The 19,555-nt window shown below is 42.5% G+C and overlaps 1 protein-coding gene across 1 annotated transcript in view; it reads left to right on the top strand.

Annotated features, from left to right (window-relative positions):
• The window catches only part of CEMIP (cell migration inducing hyaluronidase 1), a 77,944-nt gene that overhangs the window by 47,283 nt on the left and 11,106 nt on the right, over positions 1 to 19,555 (top strand). The window contains exons 13-22 of the mRNA XM_087704275.1: positions 2,316 to 2,521; positions 3,450 to 3,519; positions 4,471 to 4,599; positions 5,345 to 5,430; positions 5,811 to 5,942; positions 13,470 to 13,505; positions 14,499 to 14,654; positions 16,256 to 16,436; positions 17,775 to 17,990; positions 18,936 to 19,147. Coding sequence (XP_087560401.1) covers positions 2,316 to 2,521; positions 3,450 to 3,519; positions 4,471 to 4,599; positions 5,345 to 5,430; positions 5,811 to 5,942; positions 13,470 to 13,505; positions 14,499 to 14,654; positions 16,256 to 16,436; positions 17,775 to 17,990; positions 18,936 to 19,147 — 1,424 coding nt within the window. The remainder of the gene's footprint in view (positions 1 to 2,315; positions 2,522 to 3,449; positions 3,520 to 4,470; positions 4,600 to 5,344; positions 5,431 to 5,810; positions 5,943 to 13,469; positions 13,506 to 14,498; positions 14,655 to 16,255; positions 16,437 to 17,774; positions 17,991 to 18,935; positions 19,148 to 19,555) is intronic.

Raw genomic sequence — 19,555 nt, 5'->3', positions numbered from 1 at the left:
GGGAATGAAAGCCGGCTGAGTGATTTTGGGCCACTCTCTCTCAGACCAACCCACCTCACAGAGTGGTTGTTGTGAGGGGAAATAGGAGAGGTAAGGTGTGATGGATAGGTTGACCACCTTGAGTTATTTGTAAAAATAAAAATGGCGGAATATAAATAAATAAATTCTTGGTGTAACAAGTGGAGCAGACATAACCCATCAGGAATAACAGATAAGCATCAAGAATGTGAAAATAGATATAGATAGATAGATAGATAGATAGATAGATAGATAGATAGATAGATAGACAGACAGACAGACAGACAGACAGACAGACAGACAGACAGACAGACAGACAGACAGACAGAAAGAAAGAAAGAAAGAAAGAAAGAAAGAAAGAAAGAAAGAAAGAAAGAAAGAAAGAAAACATTACACATTGGGACTATGTGCTGTCACTGTAATTTCCCTTCCAAGAAGGATTATTTATTACCTACGTATCTATGTGGCAAGAAGGGAGATTAATAAGTGTCAGCATGCAGGGAGGGGAATCTGCAAATAGTTGAAGCCATATAGAATAACAGTGAAAACAAAATACAAGCCCAGGAAAATATGTACCTAATCTTGGAATATCTGTAACATAAGACAAGAGAACTCCAAAATATGCTGCCAAAATATAAAATACAGCACGAGGACAGTATGTTTGGGGCAGAGTTTCTGCATGCATCGAAAAATAATAAGCCAAGCAGATGTGTTAAAGGTAAACATTGCCCTCGCACATATGTGCTAATTGTTCCCGACTCTAGGGGGAAGTGCTCATCTCGGTTTGAAAGCCGAAGAGCCAGCGCTGTCCGAAGATGTCTCCGTGGTCATGTGGCCGGCATGACTAAACCCCAAAGGTGCACGGAACACTTTTCCCTTCTCACCAAAGTAGTCCCTATTATTTTACTTGCATTTTTACGTACTTCCAAACTGCTAGGTTGGCAGAAGCTGGGACAAGTAACGGGAGCTCACTCCGTTATGCAGCACTAGGAATTTGAACTGCCAACCTTTCTGGTTGACAAGCTCAGTGTCTTAGCCACTGAGCCACCGTTGTGGTGTGGTATAATGTGTTAAGCCTCTATTAAATTTAATGCCTTTGTTTTAACTTCCATACAAATCCACAAAGCCCCAAAGGATAAATATGTTGGCTATATTAGCAGAAAGCTGATCCTTGGAAGCTAATTTTGTTTTTTAGAAATGTGGCCATCCTCACTGCAACAAGGTTTTCCTACTCTTGCATATTGCAAGGAGTGTTTTTTTTTAAATCATTATTTATTTTAAGGTGTAAAAAAGATGTGGAGACTCTAGAAAGAGTTCAGAGAAGAGCAGCAAAAATGATTTGGGGACTGTAAGCTAAAACAGGTGAAGAATGGTTGCAGGAACTGGGTATATCTAATTTGATGAAAAGATTTGTGAAAGGGATCTTGGAGTCCTAGTGGACAACCATTTAAATATGAGCCAGCAGTGTGCAGCAGCTGCCAAAAAAGCCAACACAGTTCTAGGCTACATAAACAGAGGGATGGAATCAATATTACATGAAGTGTTAATACCACTTTATAATGCCTTGGTAAGGTCACGCTTGGAATGCTGCATTCAGTTTGGTCACCACAATGTAGAAAAGATGTGGAGACTCTAGAAAGAGTGCAGAGAAGAGCAACACAGATGATTAGGGGACTGGAGACTAAAACATATGAAGAACGGTTGCAGGAACTGGGAATGTCTAGTTTAATAGAAAGAAGGACTAGGGGAGACATGATAGCAGTGTTCCAATATCTCAGGAGTTGCCACAAATAAGAGGGAGTCAAGCTATTCTCCAAAGCACCTGAGGGCAGGACAAGAAGCAATGGGTGGAAACTAATCAAGAAAAGAAGCAACTTAGAACTATGGAGAAATTTCCTGACAGTGAAAACAATCAATCAGTAGAAAAACTTGCCTCCAGAAATTGTGAATGCTCCAACACTGGAAGTTTTTAAGAAGATATGGGATAACCATTTCTCTGAAGTGCTGTAGGGCAGTGCTGTACTCTGGGAGTTGAAGTCCACAGGTCTTAAAAGTTGCCAAGGTTGGAGACCACTGCTGTAGGGGTTCCTATCTTAGCAGGGGGTTGGACTAGAAGACCTCCGAGGTCCCTTCCAACTCTGTTATTCTAATCTATTCTTCTGTTTGATGGGGTATTGGAAGTTGAGCATTCTTGAAGCTGTGTCCTTTACATGCTTTTGTTGAGAGGAAGGCTTACCCTTGGACCATCCTGGGCTCAGATCCATCATCCATCTTCTTGCTATTTTTTGTCCATTCAGATCAAGGACGTGGTTGGCTATGACTCGTTGGGTCATTGCTTCTTCACTGAAGATGGGCCTGAAGTACGTAATACCTTTGATCACTGCCTTGGACTTGTGGTGAAACCAGGCACTTTGCTACCGTCTGACCGGGACACCAGAATGTGCAAGACCATCACTGAAGATGCTTATCCAGGATATGTCCCAAAACCTAGGCAGGATTGCAAGTGAGTAGGGAAACATTTCATTTTTAAATTATCTCTGGCTTACAAAATGTTGCATGGCTGGCTGAGAACTCATAACCAAATGAAATGTTCTTTGTTTTGCTTGTATGAAATAGCCACCTGAACATTGGGTCCTTCCCAAAAAGGCATTTTCCATGAGGAACATCAGACCAAATTAAAAAATAAATAAATTCTTTTGCTCTCTGGTGGGAGAATAGAAATATGCACCTTATTCATCGTTCCTATTTAAAATGCCTGGAAAACAAAAGGCCTAGCTATTATTTCAGACAAAGATTTAACTTTTTATCCACGTTTTCCACCAGATGCCTTAATTAAATCATGAGCCTTGAGCCAAGCTTCAAAAGAAATTCAGTTATTTATAAGGAGCAACATATCGGCACATGCCTAAATGAAAGCCAGCTCTGACCTCACATAATTTGCAGCCCAAGTATGACCCTGTTTCCCCTCTCCTCCTAGAATGTGTCATAAATCACATTCACCAATAGAGCACTTTCCCCGGCTGCAGAGATCATGCCCGCCCCAGCTGGGAGACAGCCTTGAGAAAGATATGCGTAGAATGTGCTTCTGGTTGCGGCTGCTGTACTGCTCCATCCGTTCCCATCCCCCTTGCCTATGGCAACTCGAGGGCAGGCCAGGGATGCTTTGCGAGTTGACACTCTGTTTTTGAGGCGGTATCAGACATGCATGATTTCTGGGCATTGATTGAACTGGATAAAGTTCCATGTATACATCATACAGTTCTTAAATGTACAGCCCACCAGGATCAAGGAAAATAGTCCTTCTACTTATACTGGATCATTTTCCACAGGAAATGCTTGGGTTTTATTTCATGTATGACATTTATATGCTGCCCATCTCACTGTCAAGCCACTGTTTTTGCTTTCTCATACTTGGTTATCTTATCCAACAGTGCCGTATCAGTTTTCTGGCTGGCAAACCCACACAACAACCTCATAAACTGTGCAGCTGCAGGATCTGAAGTGAGTATGATGATTTTCCCTCTCGGGCCAAAAGTTTTCCAATGGGAAACAAAAGTGCCATTTGTGGGCATGCTTAGCGGGATGAGATTCTTTCATCCAACCTGGGTTGGGAACAAAAGCTTACTAACCCATCAGCCAGTCTGCAAATCATTTATGTAAAATAACCCTTTTGTTTCCTGAGTAATTGCGAGAGACCAGCCCTTTCTTGAATTAAAATTGATCACACCCTAAACACATACAAAAAGTATTATTTTTAGGATGTGGAAGAATTACAATATATTTCCTGAAAGCCATTCTGCAAAGATATGTCTGGGCGCATTGTTGTTGTTGTTTTTAAGCAAATTTTCCAGTTGAGAATCCAGAGCAGTGATTTAAGCATAATTGTAACCAAGAGCTTCCCCAAAGCAGCTGATTTACTGAATCTTTGTTTGAGATTGAAGGACCCAAAGAGAGAGAGAGAGAGTAACAGGCTTCAATGGACCTCCTTTGATGTTCTTTTGACATAAGTCTTGTTGTTATTGGAGGACACGTGTAGGAGAAGCAAGCCTGAAACTGCAACTCGCTAAGTAGCTGATGGGAATTCTCATGCACAACAATGCCAAGGAGAGAATGGAATAATGTATAGAAAGAGGGCGAAATGTCCTGCTCTTGTAGGGAGGATAGAAAGGAAGCAGGTGCAGAATTGTATGTCACATAGAATTGTGGTCTTTGATCTCCTAGGAAGCTTTAATTACTTATACTATGCATATTGTGAGGCATGAACAACTAGATCAACACTTGCAAGGTTCAAAGAACATACCCACCAGCTGTTCTATTCTATTCTGTTCTATTCTGTTCTATTCTGTTCTATTCTATTCTATTCTATGTAAAATAATTAGATTTTCCTTGTTTGTAATATCTCACGTAACCCAGTTCTGCTTTGTCTGAAACCGTTGTTGTTTTCCTCTGCAGGAAACAGGATTTTGGTTTGTGTTACATCACGTGCCAACAGGACTTTCTGTCGGAATGTACCCACCTGGCTATTCGGAGCACATTCCAATGGGCAGATTTTATAACAACCGGGCCCACTCCAACTACAGAGTAAGTCCACCATGAAAACACACACAGACTGCACTTCAAGTGGTTTAATGCTCGTTTTCCTCTTCCAATTTCTGATGGGGAACTCTGTTATTGGTCACTGTTCCCCTGAAATCAATGGCAAACTCTCCTGCTTTCTGTAAGCAAAGAAGAAAATATGCATATTCTGTTTTGTTACCTTTTCTCCATGGGGGGAGAGGGAAAGAGAGAGGAAAGAGAAAGAAAGAAAGAAAGAAAGAAAGAAAGAAAGAAGAAAGAAAGAAAGAAAGAAAGAAAGAAAGAAAGAAAGAAAGAAAGAAAGAAAGAAAGAGAAAGAAGGAAGGACTGACTGACTGACTGACCTGACTGACCTGACTCGACTGACGGACTGACTGACTGACTGACTGACGGACAACTGACTGACTGACGGACGACTGACTGATGGACGGACGACTGACTGACGGACGGACGGACGGACGGACGGACGGACGGACGGACGGACGACTGACTGACTGACTGACTGACTGACTGACTGACTGACTGACTGACTGACTGACTGACTGACTGGAGTCATCAATTTGAGACAGGTGGTGGACTGGAATGGAATCTCCAAAATCATGAAACTAAAAGAAATAAAGCATCAAATTCCTTTGCTGTGGTTGATATTGTAGACTGCCCTCCTTAAAAAATGTATGCTTTGCCCACCCTCTTAAGGTTTGTTCAGCATAGATATTGCTTACCCAACAACCCCTTTCCTCTTTCTCCCCAGGCTGGAATGATCATTGATAATGGAGTTAAAACAACGGCAGCATCAGCCAAAGACAAACGGCCAATCCTGACTCTGATTTCTGGAAGGTAAACTGATTTTGGTGACCTTGGATTTTGGAATCACAGTTGTTGCTCCCCTCCATGGGAAATTTTGCATGGATTTGGGCTATTTTCTGGCAAAGAGGATCTGATCTGCCAAGCCACAAAACGTTATTATCTGGGAACACCTTTCCTACTCCAAGTCTCTGTCTTAAGTTCTCGTTCCCTGTAGGTTTCTAATCTTCTTCAAGAATCCTGATTGTCTTTTTTTCTTCTCATGCATCTCCTGATCTTTGAAGTTCTCTAATGAGAACTAGAAGCTTGATTTGGATGCAGGAACTTGGGAGGGGATAATATCAAAGCAGCTGATCTCAAGATGTTTCCTGAGGTTCACTGATCTCCCCCTTTTTTGCCTCTTACAATTCCAGATACAGCCCACACCAGGATGCTGATCCTTTGAAGCCCAGAGAGCCAGCTCTGATTCAGCGGTTCATCGCTTACAAGAACCAGGACCATGGAGCTTGGTTGAGAGGAGGAGACGTGTGGCTGGACGACTGCCAGTGAGTCTTAACCTGTTCTGAGCTAGGCTTCCCGAGAGCATGAAGCAAAAAACCCTTTTATTAATTTGCTGTGATTTCTGCTCATTCACATCCAGCAAAGTCTTTCAAGGGAGGATTTACAGCCACAGCCTTTATCTGGCTTGGAGAGCTGCCAGGCCAATATCTGCAAAACTTGGCAAGGAGTCTCAGAGAGTCACGAATCAATTAAGTGAACTAATTGTCTCCTGCAAACTCCACTCCCCTTTTCCCTCCTCTCTTATTTCCTCTGGGAGGGACCATTCATCGTCCACCTGTGGCCTTACTCCCAAGTCAACCCCTGTTCTTTAGCTGTTCCCTTCCAGCCCTATGATTCTACGACTCTGTGACCCCTGCCTTAAACAAAATCATTAATAATAATAATAATAATAATAATAATAATAATAATTTAAACAGTTAAAAATTGACAAAATCACCATCAGTCAAATGCAAAAAGCCGCACTGCTTGGATCTGCACGCATATTACGAAAATACGTTACAACGTCCTAGGCCCCTGGGTGGGGCCCGACTAGTAACCAATGCCAAATCCGGCGAAACAACTGGCCGCTGTGATACAATTGTATAATAATAATAATAATAATACACCAGACATCACACTGGTTGAGAAAAATAAGGTCACAATCATAGACATCGCAATACCAGGTGATAGCAGGGTCGCCGAGAAGGAACATGAAAAAATCGCAAGATACCAGGACTTAAAAATTGAAATTCAACGACTATGGCACAAACCAGCAGTGATAATTCCAGTGGTAATTGGCACACTGGGTGCTATTCTAAAAGCACTGGAATTACATTTAAAACAGTTAAAAATTGACAAAATCACAATCAGTCAAATGCAAAAAGCCGCACTGCTTGGATCTGCACGCATATTACGAAAATACGTTACGACGTCCTAGGCCCCTGGATGGGGCCCGACTAGTAATCAATGCCAAATCCGGCGAAACAACTGGCCACTGTGATACATTGTATAATAATAATGATGATAATAATAACAACAACAACAATAATAATAATTATGGCACAAACCAGCAGTGGTAATTCCAGTAGTAATTGGCACACTGGGTGCTATTCTAAAAGCACTGGAATTATATTTAAAACTGTTAAAAATTGACAAAATCACCATCAGTCAAATGCAAAAAGCCGCACTACTTGGATCTACACGCATATTATGAAAATACGTTACGACGTCCTAGGCCCCTGGGTGGGGCCCGACTAGTAACCAATGCCAAATCAACTGGCCCCTGTGATACAATTGTATAATACTGATAACAACAACAACAACAACAACCTTTATTATCATTGTACATACTATATATACAACGAAATTCATTTAGCTTCTACTGGTGCAATGTACAACAAAATACAAAACAACATGAATAATCCAGAAAATGGTCCTTTTACAAATAATTAGAGAAAAACCAGTCATATGTTTCCATGTATGCATGGAGTGATTGTAGTTGTATTTAGGAGTCTGGAAGTTGTTTTTAAACCTGTTTATCCAGCTGGCTATACTTTCTGTGTCTTCTGCCCAATGGTAAAAGTGAGAAAAGACACTGACTGACCAGGATGTGAATCATCCCTAAGTATCTTCCTTACTCTGCTGAAACGAGACCCAGATTCATCTTTTTTTAAGTTTTAATGCAGCTCCGCTCAAAGCTGACTCTCCAAGATTTCCTGTCTTGGTGAGATTCTGCTTGACCTGGAGTCACCCCCAATTTCCAGGTTGCTATTGGCGTCCTCTAGAAGCCAAAGAGCGCAAGCAACTCTGGTGTGCGCTTATTTGACACCGGAAATTGCCCTCCTCTTCAACAAACAATGGCTGTGCTGACTCCATCCATTCCAACAGGTGCTTGTGGTTACTGTGGCAAATTGGCCACTTAACCTTCCCCAGCCTAACATCTTCCAAATGTGTTAGGTCTGCAGTTGTTCGAAGTGCCAACCCTCAGAGCTACCAGCTGCACAAAGCCCTAACACACCTGGATCGGATCCTGTTGCAGACATCCGAGTTTGGCAACACAACTCTGCAAAGCACATGACGGTTGTTTTGCCTCTGAGCTGACTGCAGTCTGTTTGTGTCTTGAGAACTGACCCTGCTTATTTCCTCCTCCTTCTCCTCCTAGGCTCAGGGCAGCCTGTCTTAGTTTAAAACAAAGCAACCTCGTGTTTTTGAGAACTACGGATATTTTACCCCCAAAAATTGTTTTGACATACGTAGGCCTGCTTCTAATTTACACACAGCCAAGTATTATCTCAGATAAGCAAGGAATTAATAGGAAAACTGTTCAGTAGCATTTCTGGTGGGAATCTAGAATTGTCCAGCAATCTACAGAAATCCAAAGTTAGTTTTAACAGTCTTTGCCAAAAGAGAAATGTAAGGGAAACACTTGATGCTGATAATTTAAAATACAGGCAGCCTTCGATTTACAACAGTTCATTTAGGGACCATTCAAAGTTACAGCAGCACTGGGGGAAAAAAGTGACTTGTGACCTTTTTCACACTTACAACCGCTGCAGAATCACCTGATCAAAATTCCGATGCTGGGCAACTGACTCGTATTTATGACGGTTGCAAAGTTCCTGGGATCATGGGATCAGCTTTGGCAACCTCCCGACCCAACCAAATCAATGGAGAAGCCAGATTCACTGAACAACTGGGTTACTAACTTAACAAACGGAGTGATTCACTTAACAACTGTGGCATGAAAAGTCGTAATACGGGACACGACTCACAAACGAAGGGGAATTATACATGTCCCAGGATAATGTTGCAGGATACAATCTGCGTCAAATCTCAGTTAACGAATGTTTCATTTGGGGCTCAATTATGGCCGTAACACAAGGACTACCTGTAGGATTATTTGTTCTTTGAAGAATGCACTCTTATTTTATCACTAGTCGCTCCTCCCTTTCTTACAAAGAGATTTCACTCCAAAAATACCTCTGGGTGGTACAGCTACAGGTTGACATCTTACAATTTAATTCTTATAGTGAAAAAAGTTTCTGGGAATTTGGTGAGGCTGCCACAGAGAAATAACAAGTTGCCTTAAAATAGACCTTACTGTTTGTCCATCCTACTCAGTCTTGGCAGTTGCATCTGGCAGTAACTTTCCGTGGTTCGTGTAGCATTTCTTCTCATCTCACCTGTAGCTGGTGCTTGTTTGTTTTTAATTGCCAAGCCCAAGGCTTTTAAACAGGGTGTCCTCTGAGTTGTATTCCCTCTCCATGCAGCTCTTAAACTTTCATTCGTTCTTAGATTGACATTGCACCTTTCGTTCATACTCAGGGCAAAGAATAGTGTAGCAATAGCATTTAGACTTATATACCGCTTTACAGTGCTTTCACAGCCCTCTCTAAGCAGTTTACAGAGTCAGCCTCTTGCCCCCAACAATCTGGCTCCTCATTTTACCCACCTCGGAAGGATGGAAGGCTGAGTCAACCTTGAGCCTGGGGAGATTAGAACTGCCAAATTTCAGGCAGCGGGCAGTCAGCAGAAGTAGCCTGCAATACTGCATTCTAACCACTGTGCCAATGCTCCTGTGTCCTATTTCCTCACAAACACAACTTGTGAATGGGGTGGCCTGAGAGAGAGAGAGAGAGAAGGACAGGCCCAAGGTCAACCAACTGGCTTTCATGCCTAAGAAAGGACTAGAACTTACAATCTCCTGGTTTCTAACTCCGCACCTAACCACAATTCCAAGCCAGCTACCATGTTACATTTATAGACGTCAATGCTATTAAAACTACTTTAAATACATAATACAAATTTAGCCTTAAAATAGTTCTAAACCTTGCTTGTCCTCTTATTTCCTGCCTTTGCTTTCATGCCACAAAAGGCAGATTCTCCTTTTTGTTAACCTTTAGATTAGCAATTTCCTTAGAACAAAGAGCTTTACTTACTCCAGCTTCAAAAACCACAATACGAATGATGCTGCATGGTTAATTTTAGTTGCTACTGGACAACCAGTGCCTTGTTGAGCCATTGTTCCAGAGATACTTTTTTACCTAAATAGAAAAACAGAATGACCGAAGGCAGCCAAAAAAAACCCTATGGAAGTAGGAGTGACTTCCGACTTCCTGCTGGCTTCCCCAATGAATTTCCTTGTTGGGAATCTGGCAGGGAACATCGGAAATCTCCTTCCCTTCTCTTCTCAGCAAGCAGGTTAGTGGCTGCTGGTGGGGGGAGTGGAGGGAGCAAGGGATTATGAGACTGGCTGAGAAACTGTCATGGAACTTTGAAAATGAAGATCACATGACCACACAGCCCAGCAGTGCAGTAGCAGTTGGCAGCATGAAAGCAGCCACAACCTTTCACAAACTTCATTCCCTTGGTAATTATGGGTCCTGGATGTTGGACACATTCTGTAAATTAGCCTATTTGGAACACCTTGGTTCATTGTGCAGCAGCTGCCAAAAAAGCCAACACAGTTCTGGGCTGCATCAACAGAGGGATAGAATCAAGATCAGGTGAAGTGTTAATACCACTTTATAATGCCTAGGTAAGGCCACACTTAGAATACTGTATCCAGTTTTAGTTGTCACGATGTAAAAAAGATGTAGAGACTCTCTAGCAAGAGTGCAGAGAAGAGCAATAAAGATAATTAGGGGACTGGAGGCTAAAACATGAAGAACGGTTGCAGGAACTGGGTATGTCTAGTTTAATGAAAAGAAGGACTAGGGGAGACATGATAGCAGTCTTCCAATATCTCAGGGGCTGCCACAAAGAAGAGGAAGTCAAACTATTCTCCAAAAGCACCTGAAGGCAGGACAAGAAGCAATGGATGGAAACTAATCAAGGAGAGAAGCAACTTAGAACTAAGGAGAAATTTCCTGACAGTTAAAACAATTAATCAGTGGAACAACTTGCCTTCCGAAGTTGTGAATGCTCCAACACCAGAGGTTTTTAAGAAGATATCAGTCAACCATTTGTCTGAAGTGGCGCAGGATTTCCTGCCTAGTCAGAGGGTTGGACTAGAAGACCTCCAAGGTCCCTTCCAACTCTGTTATTCTATTCTATTCTATTCTAAAAAGTGTTGAACGGATGCACTGTTTCACCCAGTTAAAAGTCAGAGTCAGAGACTTTTAGTAGAATATAGATTTAATACATATAAATGTATTATATGTATAATGCATATAATGGTGAAACATGGTGGAAAGCAAACCAGCATAGGCAATATCAAATATAGGCTTGTTTCTCTTCCTTTTAGCCTTCGGGTTTCTTTTCACCCATCAAGCCCTTGTAATTGTATATTAACAACCAATTTGAATATCTCAGCTCTTTTTCTTCTGCTTCCAAATCGCAGAAAGTTTTTTCTCCCCAACTTGTTAGGTTTTTGGCAGTGTTTATCCAGGCCAAGTTCAAATAAGTTTCCAGGTTTCATAACTTAAGTATTTTTATAGCTGTAGGGATCTAGCTGTCTTAATATTTTGTTACTGCACCAGAGCAACACTACCTATGCTAAAGTATATTGCAATTTCCATTGTTTTTGCAGTGCAGCAACTTGGGAAGGCAACAGAGTAATTTACTTTCAACCGGGGACTTAACTTGCTAGCTCTTTTAATGCAATAATTTTAATTTAATTTAATAAAAGGCAGGCAGACACTGCCTTAAGAGCCGAGGTGGTGCAGTGGTTAGGGTGCAGCACTGCAGGCCACTTTAGCTGACTGTGATCTGCAGTTCAGTGGTTCAAATCTCACCGGCTCAAGGTCGACTCAGCCTTCCATCCTTCCGAGGTGGGTGAAATGAGGACCCGGACTGTGGGGGCAAGTTGCTGACTCAATTTGCTAAAAAAATTTGTAAACCGCTTAGAGAGGGCTGAAAGCCCTATGAAGCGGTATATAAGTCTAATAAATAAATAAATAAATAATTTCAGGGGGTTCCCCCATCTTTCTATCCCACAACTTCCCCCCCCCAAAAAAAATCAAATTTAGATCCACTTTCTGGTCTAAAAAATAAGCAGGATTGAACCTGAATAGTAGTTAGAAGGAGACATCTGGGAATCCTGCAGCTAAGTTAAACTGGAAAGTGCCAGTTGGCGTAGTGATTAAGGTGCTGGGCTTGAAACTGGGAAACTGGGAATTCCACTTTAAGGAAGAAAAACCAGCTGGGTGACATTGAGCCAGCCACTCTTGCTTAACCCTAGGAAGAAGGCAAAGGCTTCTAAAATCTTGCCAAGAAAACTGTAGAGACTTGCCTGGGCAGTAGTCCCTAGGAGTGAATCTTGTCTTGAAGAAAACTTCACTGTAATTGTCCTTCAACTTCATGGGGTGGCTTCAGAATAAATGATCAGAGCCACAATTTCCCAAGAATGTAAAGGACTGGTTAGGAAAGGCCCAACAGAAAGATTTCATCGAAATGATCTTGGGCGGGGTAGGTCATCTGCAAAATGTGTGCGTTATTAAAGTAACATCTTTACAGAGTTCTCTAGGGTTTGCAGCTTCTGTTAGGTTCAACTAGCCGATAACCCGGTGTTGCCCTGGTATTTATTTATGGGGGGGGGGGGGGAGAATGTCCCGACCAAAGGTAATTTCTTGTGCTGGATTTTCCCCCTTATCAGAAGGAGCCCCCTTGTGGAGGACTGTGAAGTCGTTACCATGGCAACTCCACTGCACAGTAGAAGCCATTTTACCACAGTACAGTAGAAGCCATTTTAAGGCACAACAGGCCTCATCTTAACAGAACACACACACCGAGGGGCTTTAGGGGTGTTCTTACCCCCCACAATATTTTTTTCCAGAGAGTAAGTCATCTGTCTACCAAGTTGAAATTGGTTGAAATTACTCAAGGCGTTCCAGAGTAATGCTGGAACACACACACACACACAGCCATTTAGATAGATAGATAGATAGATAGATAGATAGATAGATAGATAGATAGATAGATAGATAGATAGATAGATAGATAGATAGATAGATGATAGATAGATAGATAGATAGATAGATGATAGATAGATAGATAGATAGATAGATAGATAGAGATAGATAGATATAGATAGAGAGAGAGAGAGAGAGAGAGAGAGAGAGAGAGAGAGAGAGAGAGAGAGAGAGATAGATAGATAGATAGATAGATAGATAGATAGATAGATAGATAGAAAGGTAGGTAGGTAGGTAGGCAGGCAGGCAGGCAGGCAGGCAGGCAGGCAGGCAGGCAGGCAGGCAGGCAGATAGATTCTGGTTGAACAGTGCAATGAAGGAAAAAGTTATCTTGTTTATGCTCTAATCTAGCACCATTTTGGGAGACCCAGGACTTCTGAAACAATACATAGATTCAGATTGTAAACTCTTTGTTTAATGAGTTTTCCTTCCATATCCTTGAATATTCGAAGAAGCTCATTTAGTCTAAGAAATCATTATTCCCCCCTCCCCCACACTGCAACAATGGGGGAATGTTACTGAGAACCAAGGACGTTAAATAGCCTAAATTAATAATGTCATTAAGCACAGACTGGAATCCAGTCCTCCAGATTAACCCAGGAATGTCTCTCTTCCTTGCAGGTTTGCTGACAATGGGATTGGCCTCACTCTGGCTAGGTAAGCATTCTTGTCTATGGAGATTCTCAGTCATCCAGGTCATGGTTGCCCCAAAGGTGGTTTTTCTAAAGGCAACTGGACTTTCCTTGTTTTTTGCTTGGAGACGTTGCGCTTCTCATCCAAGAAGAATGGAAGAAGCTTATTGCAGTGTTTCTCAACCTTGTCAACTTGAAGATGTCTGGACTTCAACTCCCAGAATTCCCCAGCCAGCGAATGCTGGCTGGGGAATTCTGGGAGTTGAAGTCCAGACATCTTCAAGTTGACAAGGTTGAGAAACACTGGCTTATTGGATGAGTAGCAAAATATCTTCAAGCAAAAACAAATCCAAGGTTCCTTTTGGAAAAAGGACCTTTAGGCAGCGCTGAGATTCAAATAATTTTTTTTTATTCATAAACATTTTGGAAAGACCAGAGGTATGTCAGGACAACAGTTACAAATAAAGCAAAGCCAAAGAAAAGTTGATAGTAAATCTTAACACACAAGTTAATAACAGTAAAAATAACATAAGAACAGTAATGATAGTGGTATGACCAAAAAGGGGAAAAAAAACCTTTTAATTAATTTTCTTTTTACATTACCCTATTTACATTTTTCCCCTAACTATAGTTATTGTTTTATACATCTTTATTTTCCATACTAACAATTATTGACGTTCGTAAACTTATTTTCTCTCTCGTTTCCACCTCTTGTCTCTATCCATTCATAAAATTTATTCCATGAATAATTTAACCGCTAGTTCTCTGCCATAATGACCGGCTGGGTGGGTGTGGCTGGGTGGTCATGTGAGTGGGTGGGTGTGGCCAACTCAACATCACTCACGTTGAGCGGCCCGGCTCTCCTCTCCCCTCCCCTCCCAGCCACTTCTTTTCATGCCCAGCCTCGCCTCGTCTTTAGGTAAGCATTCTTAGTTCTTGTTCAGGATTTTTCACCTCTTGCAATTATAGAAAAGCAGAGTTTTGGCCCATGCTGACCCGCCATTTTGTTCTCTCCTAGTGGGGGAACCTTCCCGCACGACGACGGATCAAAACAAGAAATTAAAAATAGCCTTTTCGTGGGTGAAAGTGGAAATACGGGGACTGAAACAATGAACAATAACATCTGGGGACCTGGAGGATTAGACCACAGTGGACGGACATTACCCATTGGACAGTGAGTTTCTCTCTGGATATTTTTTTTAACACTTCAAAAGGTTTTTGTTTTCCATTTTTTCATTTTCATCCACTCACATATATACTGTGCATAGCCAGAGCCATACAACATTAAACAATAATCGCAGCAATTCCTCTTGTCAACAATAGCCCAAAAAATAGAAACCCAATATACATCTTCCACTCTCCGTACACCTCTTTCTTCCGCCCCCCTCCAACTTACTATCTTCCCTCCATCATCCCCCTCTACCCTACTTCCCCTCCCCCTCTACCACTCCTCTCTCCCGATCCACTCTCTCCCTTCCTTCTCACCCTCCCTCCCATCCTCTCTCCCGCCCTCTCTACCCATCTTTCTTCTGTATCTCTGGATATTTTCTTGTTGGGTTCAGGTTTTCAAACTAGGGTAGAATTTAATTTGATTCTTTCTTTTTTTTTCTAAACCTGCCACTGAAGAGACCATAGCTGGAGAAAAAGGTCCCTCTTTGATCTCGTTCTGTTCTTCTACAATGAACAGCTACTGATAACAGATTTGAGATTCCTAAACCCTGGCAGAAGGTTGCAGGAGGCTGTTGCAGCCGAAAACAGAGCTTGGGAGTCCATTTTCGCTAGCAGAGCGATCAGGCCACTATAGGCACCCCCAACACGAGTGACATCAAGCTGGCCATGTCCAGCCTGGCCCCAAGAGGTCAAACACAACCCTGGTGCTGTTCTGACTGATTCCCAAGAGCCTGAAGCAAACTCCTTGTCCCGACAAAAATCCCGTTTATTAATTGACTGTGAATTCCTCTCAATAACATCCAGCAAAGTCTTTCAAGGGAGGATTTACAGTCGCAGACCTTATCTGACTTGGAGAGCTGCCAGGCCGATATCTGCAAAACTAGGCAAGGAGTGTCGGAGAGTCACGAACCAATTCAGCAAACTGTCTCCTGCAAACTCCACTCCCCTTTTGCTCCCCTTTTATTTCCTCTGGGAGGGGCTTTTCATCGTTCACCTGTGGCCTTACTCCCAAATCAGCACCTGTTCTTTAGCAGTTCCCTTCATCTGGCAATTCTAGAGCCAAGGTGGCGCAGTGGTTAGAGTGCAGTACTGCAGGCCACTTCAGCTGACTGTTATCTGCAGTTCAGCACTTCTAATCTCACCGGCTCAAGGTTAACTCAGCCTTCCATCCTTCCCAGGTGGGTAAAATGAGGACCCAGATTGTTGGGGGCAATATGCTGACTCTGTAAACCGCTTAGAGAGGGCTGAAAGCCCTATGAAGCGGTATATAAGTCTAACTGCTATTGCTATTGCTAATTCTGTGCATGCGCACACTGGGAACAAGTTCCAGCTGTTTTTCCGCCCCACTGATCTCCGACTCTGAAAGCAGCTGATAACTGTTGGATGGCCCTGGCCCCATCTCTGCCTGTGACACAGAGCCCTCATCAGAGCCTTCCCCAGACTCCAGGACTGGCCCAGTTTCCTCCCCAACCTCCTCACTGTGCGAATCTGCTGCCAGTTCCACTGGCCGCTGGTGGGCCACAACAGATGCGGCCCTGAATGAAATAGTTTGACGCCCCTGCCTTAGAACCAATCTAATGCACATCTTTCACAAATATTTTTCAGGAATTTCCCCATCAGAGGCATTCAGTTCTATGATGGGCCAATCAACGTTCAGAATTGCACTTTCCGAAAATTTGCTGCACTGGAAGGCCGACACACCAGTGCTCTGGCTTTCCGCCTGAACAACGCCTGGCAGAGTTGCCCCAACAACAACGTCACAAATTTGTTCTTCGAAGACGTCCCGGTGAGTTTGTCTTTAAGGGTAGATTGATGAACTGAAGGCTTGTGCCAAGAACAAATCTTGAAAACATCGTAGAGTTCCAACATAATTTGCAGAGGAAATTCTGCCCCAGTGACAGAATTTCCTCCCTGTACGTTTGCAATTGATGTTGAACTGAGTTTGGATTGAGCTTCAAATAAGGATCTACAAGTTGGCTTTGGCTATGTTAAAGTTTACAATGATTTTGTTGTTGAGGCCATCATCGGAATCCCATTTTAGGGATTTATCTTTGCCTTTAATAGCAATAGCAATAGCAATTAGACTTATATACCGCTTCATAGGGCTTTCAGCCCTCTCTAAGCGGTTTACAGAGTCAGCATATTGCCCCCAACAGTCTGGGTGCTCATTTTACCCACCTCGGAAGGATGGAAGGCTGAGTCAACCCTGAGTCGATGAGATTTGAACCGCCGAATTGCAGATAACAATCAGCTGAAGTGGCTGCAGTACAGCACTCTAACCACTGCACCACCTCGGCTCTCAACTGACAGCCATTCATTTAGCAACCATCCAAAGTTAAAATGGCACTGAGAAAAGTGTCTTATGACTCGTCCCCACACAAGCATTTCAACATCCCATGGGCACATGATCAAAATGGCCCTTGTATATATTTATGATGGTTTTAGCATCTCGGGGTCACATGATCACACTTTTCAATTAAAATGTCTGTCTAATTAAATTAATTAGAACTACACCAGCTTCGTTCTGACCTAAGCGTAGTACATAAAATTATCTGCTACAACGTCTTGCCTGTCAATGACTACTTCAGCTTCAACCACAATAATACATGAGCAAACAATTGATAACAAACTCAAGGTAAATCGCTCCAAACTCGTTTGCAGAAAATACGACTTCAGCAACAGAGTGGTCAATGCCTGGAATGCACTACCTGACTTCATTGTTACTTCCTCAAACCCCCAAAACTTTAACCTTAGACTCTCTATTGTCAACCTCATCCCATTCCTAAGAGGTTTGCAAGAGGCATGCATAAGCACACCAAAGTACCTACTGTCCCTCTCTATTGTCCCCATTTATTCGTATCCATTTCATGTATTCATAAGCGTGATTATATTTATATCTGTTATCTAATACATGCTTGGTGAAATAAATGAATGAATGAATGAATGAATGAATGAATGAATGAATGAATGAATGAATGAATAAAATGATGAGCATATATTCCATTATTGGGAGAAACACCATGAACATGTCTATTCAGAGATCATCATGTGGGAAGCAAGTTGTGTTCCTCCTCAAAGAGATCCAAGCATTTACTGAGCAATATGTCTTTCTTCTCACGTATAGATTTCCTCCAGAGTTTTCTTTGGAGAACCTGGGCCTTGGTTCAATGGGTTGGACATGGATGGCGATAAAACGTCCGTTTTCCATGATGTGGATGGCTCAGTGTCAGAATATCCTGGATCATACCTTATCAAGGAGGACAATTGGCTCATTAAGCATCGAGACTGCATTGAAGTTCCAGACTGGAGAGGATCCATTTGTAGTGGACGCTATGCACAGGTAGCAGGGATGGTGGTGGGAGCACAGATTAGAGGGCTGTTGGTTCACAGTTCTGTGTCACACCTAGGACAGGGTGAAAATTGAATTTTTGGGCTATTTGCAATCCAATAGGAACCCAAAGATATAACAGAATTGTCAGTGTATTCATGAACTGGAATAGGGCTTAGTAACAAGGTCAGCCAATGGAAACTGAAACAGTAAGGAGCCTGGGCGTGGCTTAGCTTAGCTCTGAGTCTGTGCTGAGGACTGAAAGAAGAAATTCCCTTCTGTCCTGCCTGTGTTTATACCTACTTACAATCTCTCCTCTCTACCACATTGAAAGAACCACTCTTGGTATTGTATATATTACTTCATGTGCTATTATGTATATAAAGAGAAGTTAATGAATCCTGCTGAATCAGTTACCTGTGTGTGCTTTCTGGATTTGATTGCTGCAACAAACTCTAACAAGAATTAGTAGAATGAGTTTGTTTTCCACAAAACCCCATTGAAGTTAAAAAGTTCCAATAAACTCAATTACAGCCTTCTACAAGTCTTAGTTTCTTCTATGCACTGATAGCTGAATGGGAAGCCAAACTTCATGCAACATGAAAGATTTAAATAATTTAAAAACAATGCCATTGCCTGAAAGATAGAGGTGCCTAGAAAGCCCTTATTGAAGGTAGGAATTTCATAACCCCTGGGAATAAATAGCAATAGCACTTAGACTTATATCCTTCTTCACAGTGTTTTACAGCCCTCTCTAAGTGGTTTATAGTGTCAGCACATTGCCCCTAATAATGTGGGTCCTCATTTTACCAGCCTTGGAAGGACAGAAGTCTGAGTCAACCTGTTGAGCTGGTCAGGATTGAACTGCTGGCAGTCGGCAAACATAGCCTGCAAGACTGCATTCTAATTAAATATACTACAATTCAATATGCTTTCTCTCTTTTTTTTTCTGAACAGGTGTACATCCAAGCATATAAATCCTCCAATCTGAAGATGAAAATCATCAAAAATGATTTCTACACACACCCTTTGTATTTAGAAGGCGCCCTGAGTAAGAGTACCCATTATCAACAATATCAGCCTGTCATCACTTTGCAGAAAGGCTACACCATCCACTGGGACAAGGCGGCTCCTGAGGAATTGACTATCTGGCTCATCAATTTCAACAAGTGAGGATGCAAGCCCTAACCCCCCCCCCCAAAAAAAACTTTCTGAACTTTTAATGCCCATCATCTAGGGCAGCGGTCCCCAACCTTTCTGGCTTTGAAGACTGGCGGTGGGGGGGGGGGGAGAGAGGAGGGTTCTGTGCGAGTGGTGGGTCAACGTGTGTGTGCGTGCAGCTGCATTTGTGTAAGCGATGCCCCTCGCACAAAGGGAGCTGCACATGCACTCTCATCGATTGTGGGAGCGATTGTGGGTGCACCCCAGTACACCCACGTTACACCTATCCTCCGCGAGCTGCACTGGCTGCTCGGATACGCTTCGAGGTGCTAGTCGTCACTTATAAAGCCCTTCATGGTATTGGACCTGGGTACTTGAGAAACCGCCTGCTGCCAATTACCTCCAATAGACCTATT

This window comes from Thamnophis sirtalis, unplaced genomic scaffold (genome assembly GCF_051295495.1).
Source record: "Thamnophis sirtalis isolate CommonGarterSnake01/CBP01778 unplaced genomic scaffold, rThaSir2_p1.2 scaffold_2, whole genome shotgun sequence".
NCBI classification, from domain to species: domain Eukaryota; kingdom Metazoa; phylum Chordata; class Lepidosauria; order Squamata; family Natricidae; genus Thamnophis; species Thamnophis sirtalis.
Note: the sequence above shows the minus strand (reverse complement) of the source record. Positions and strands in the feature narration are given on the sequence as shown.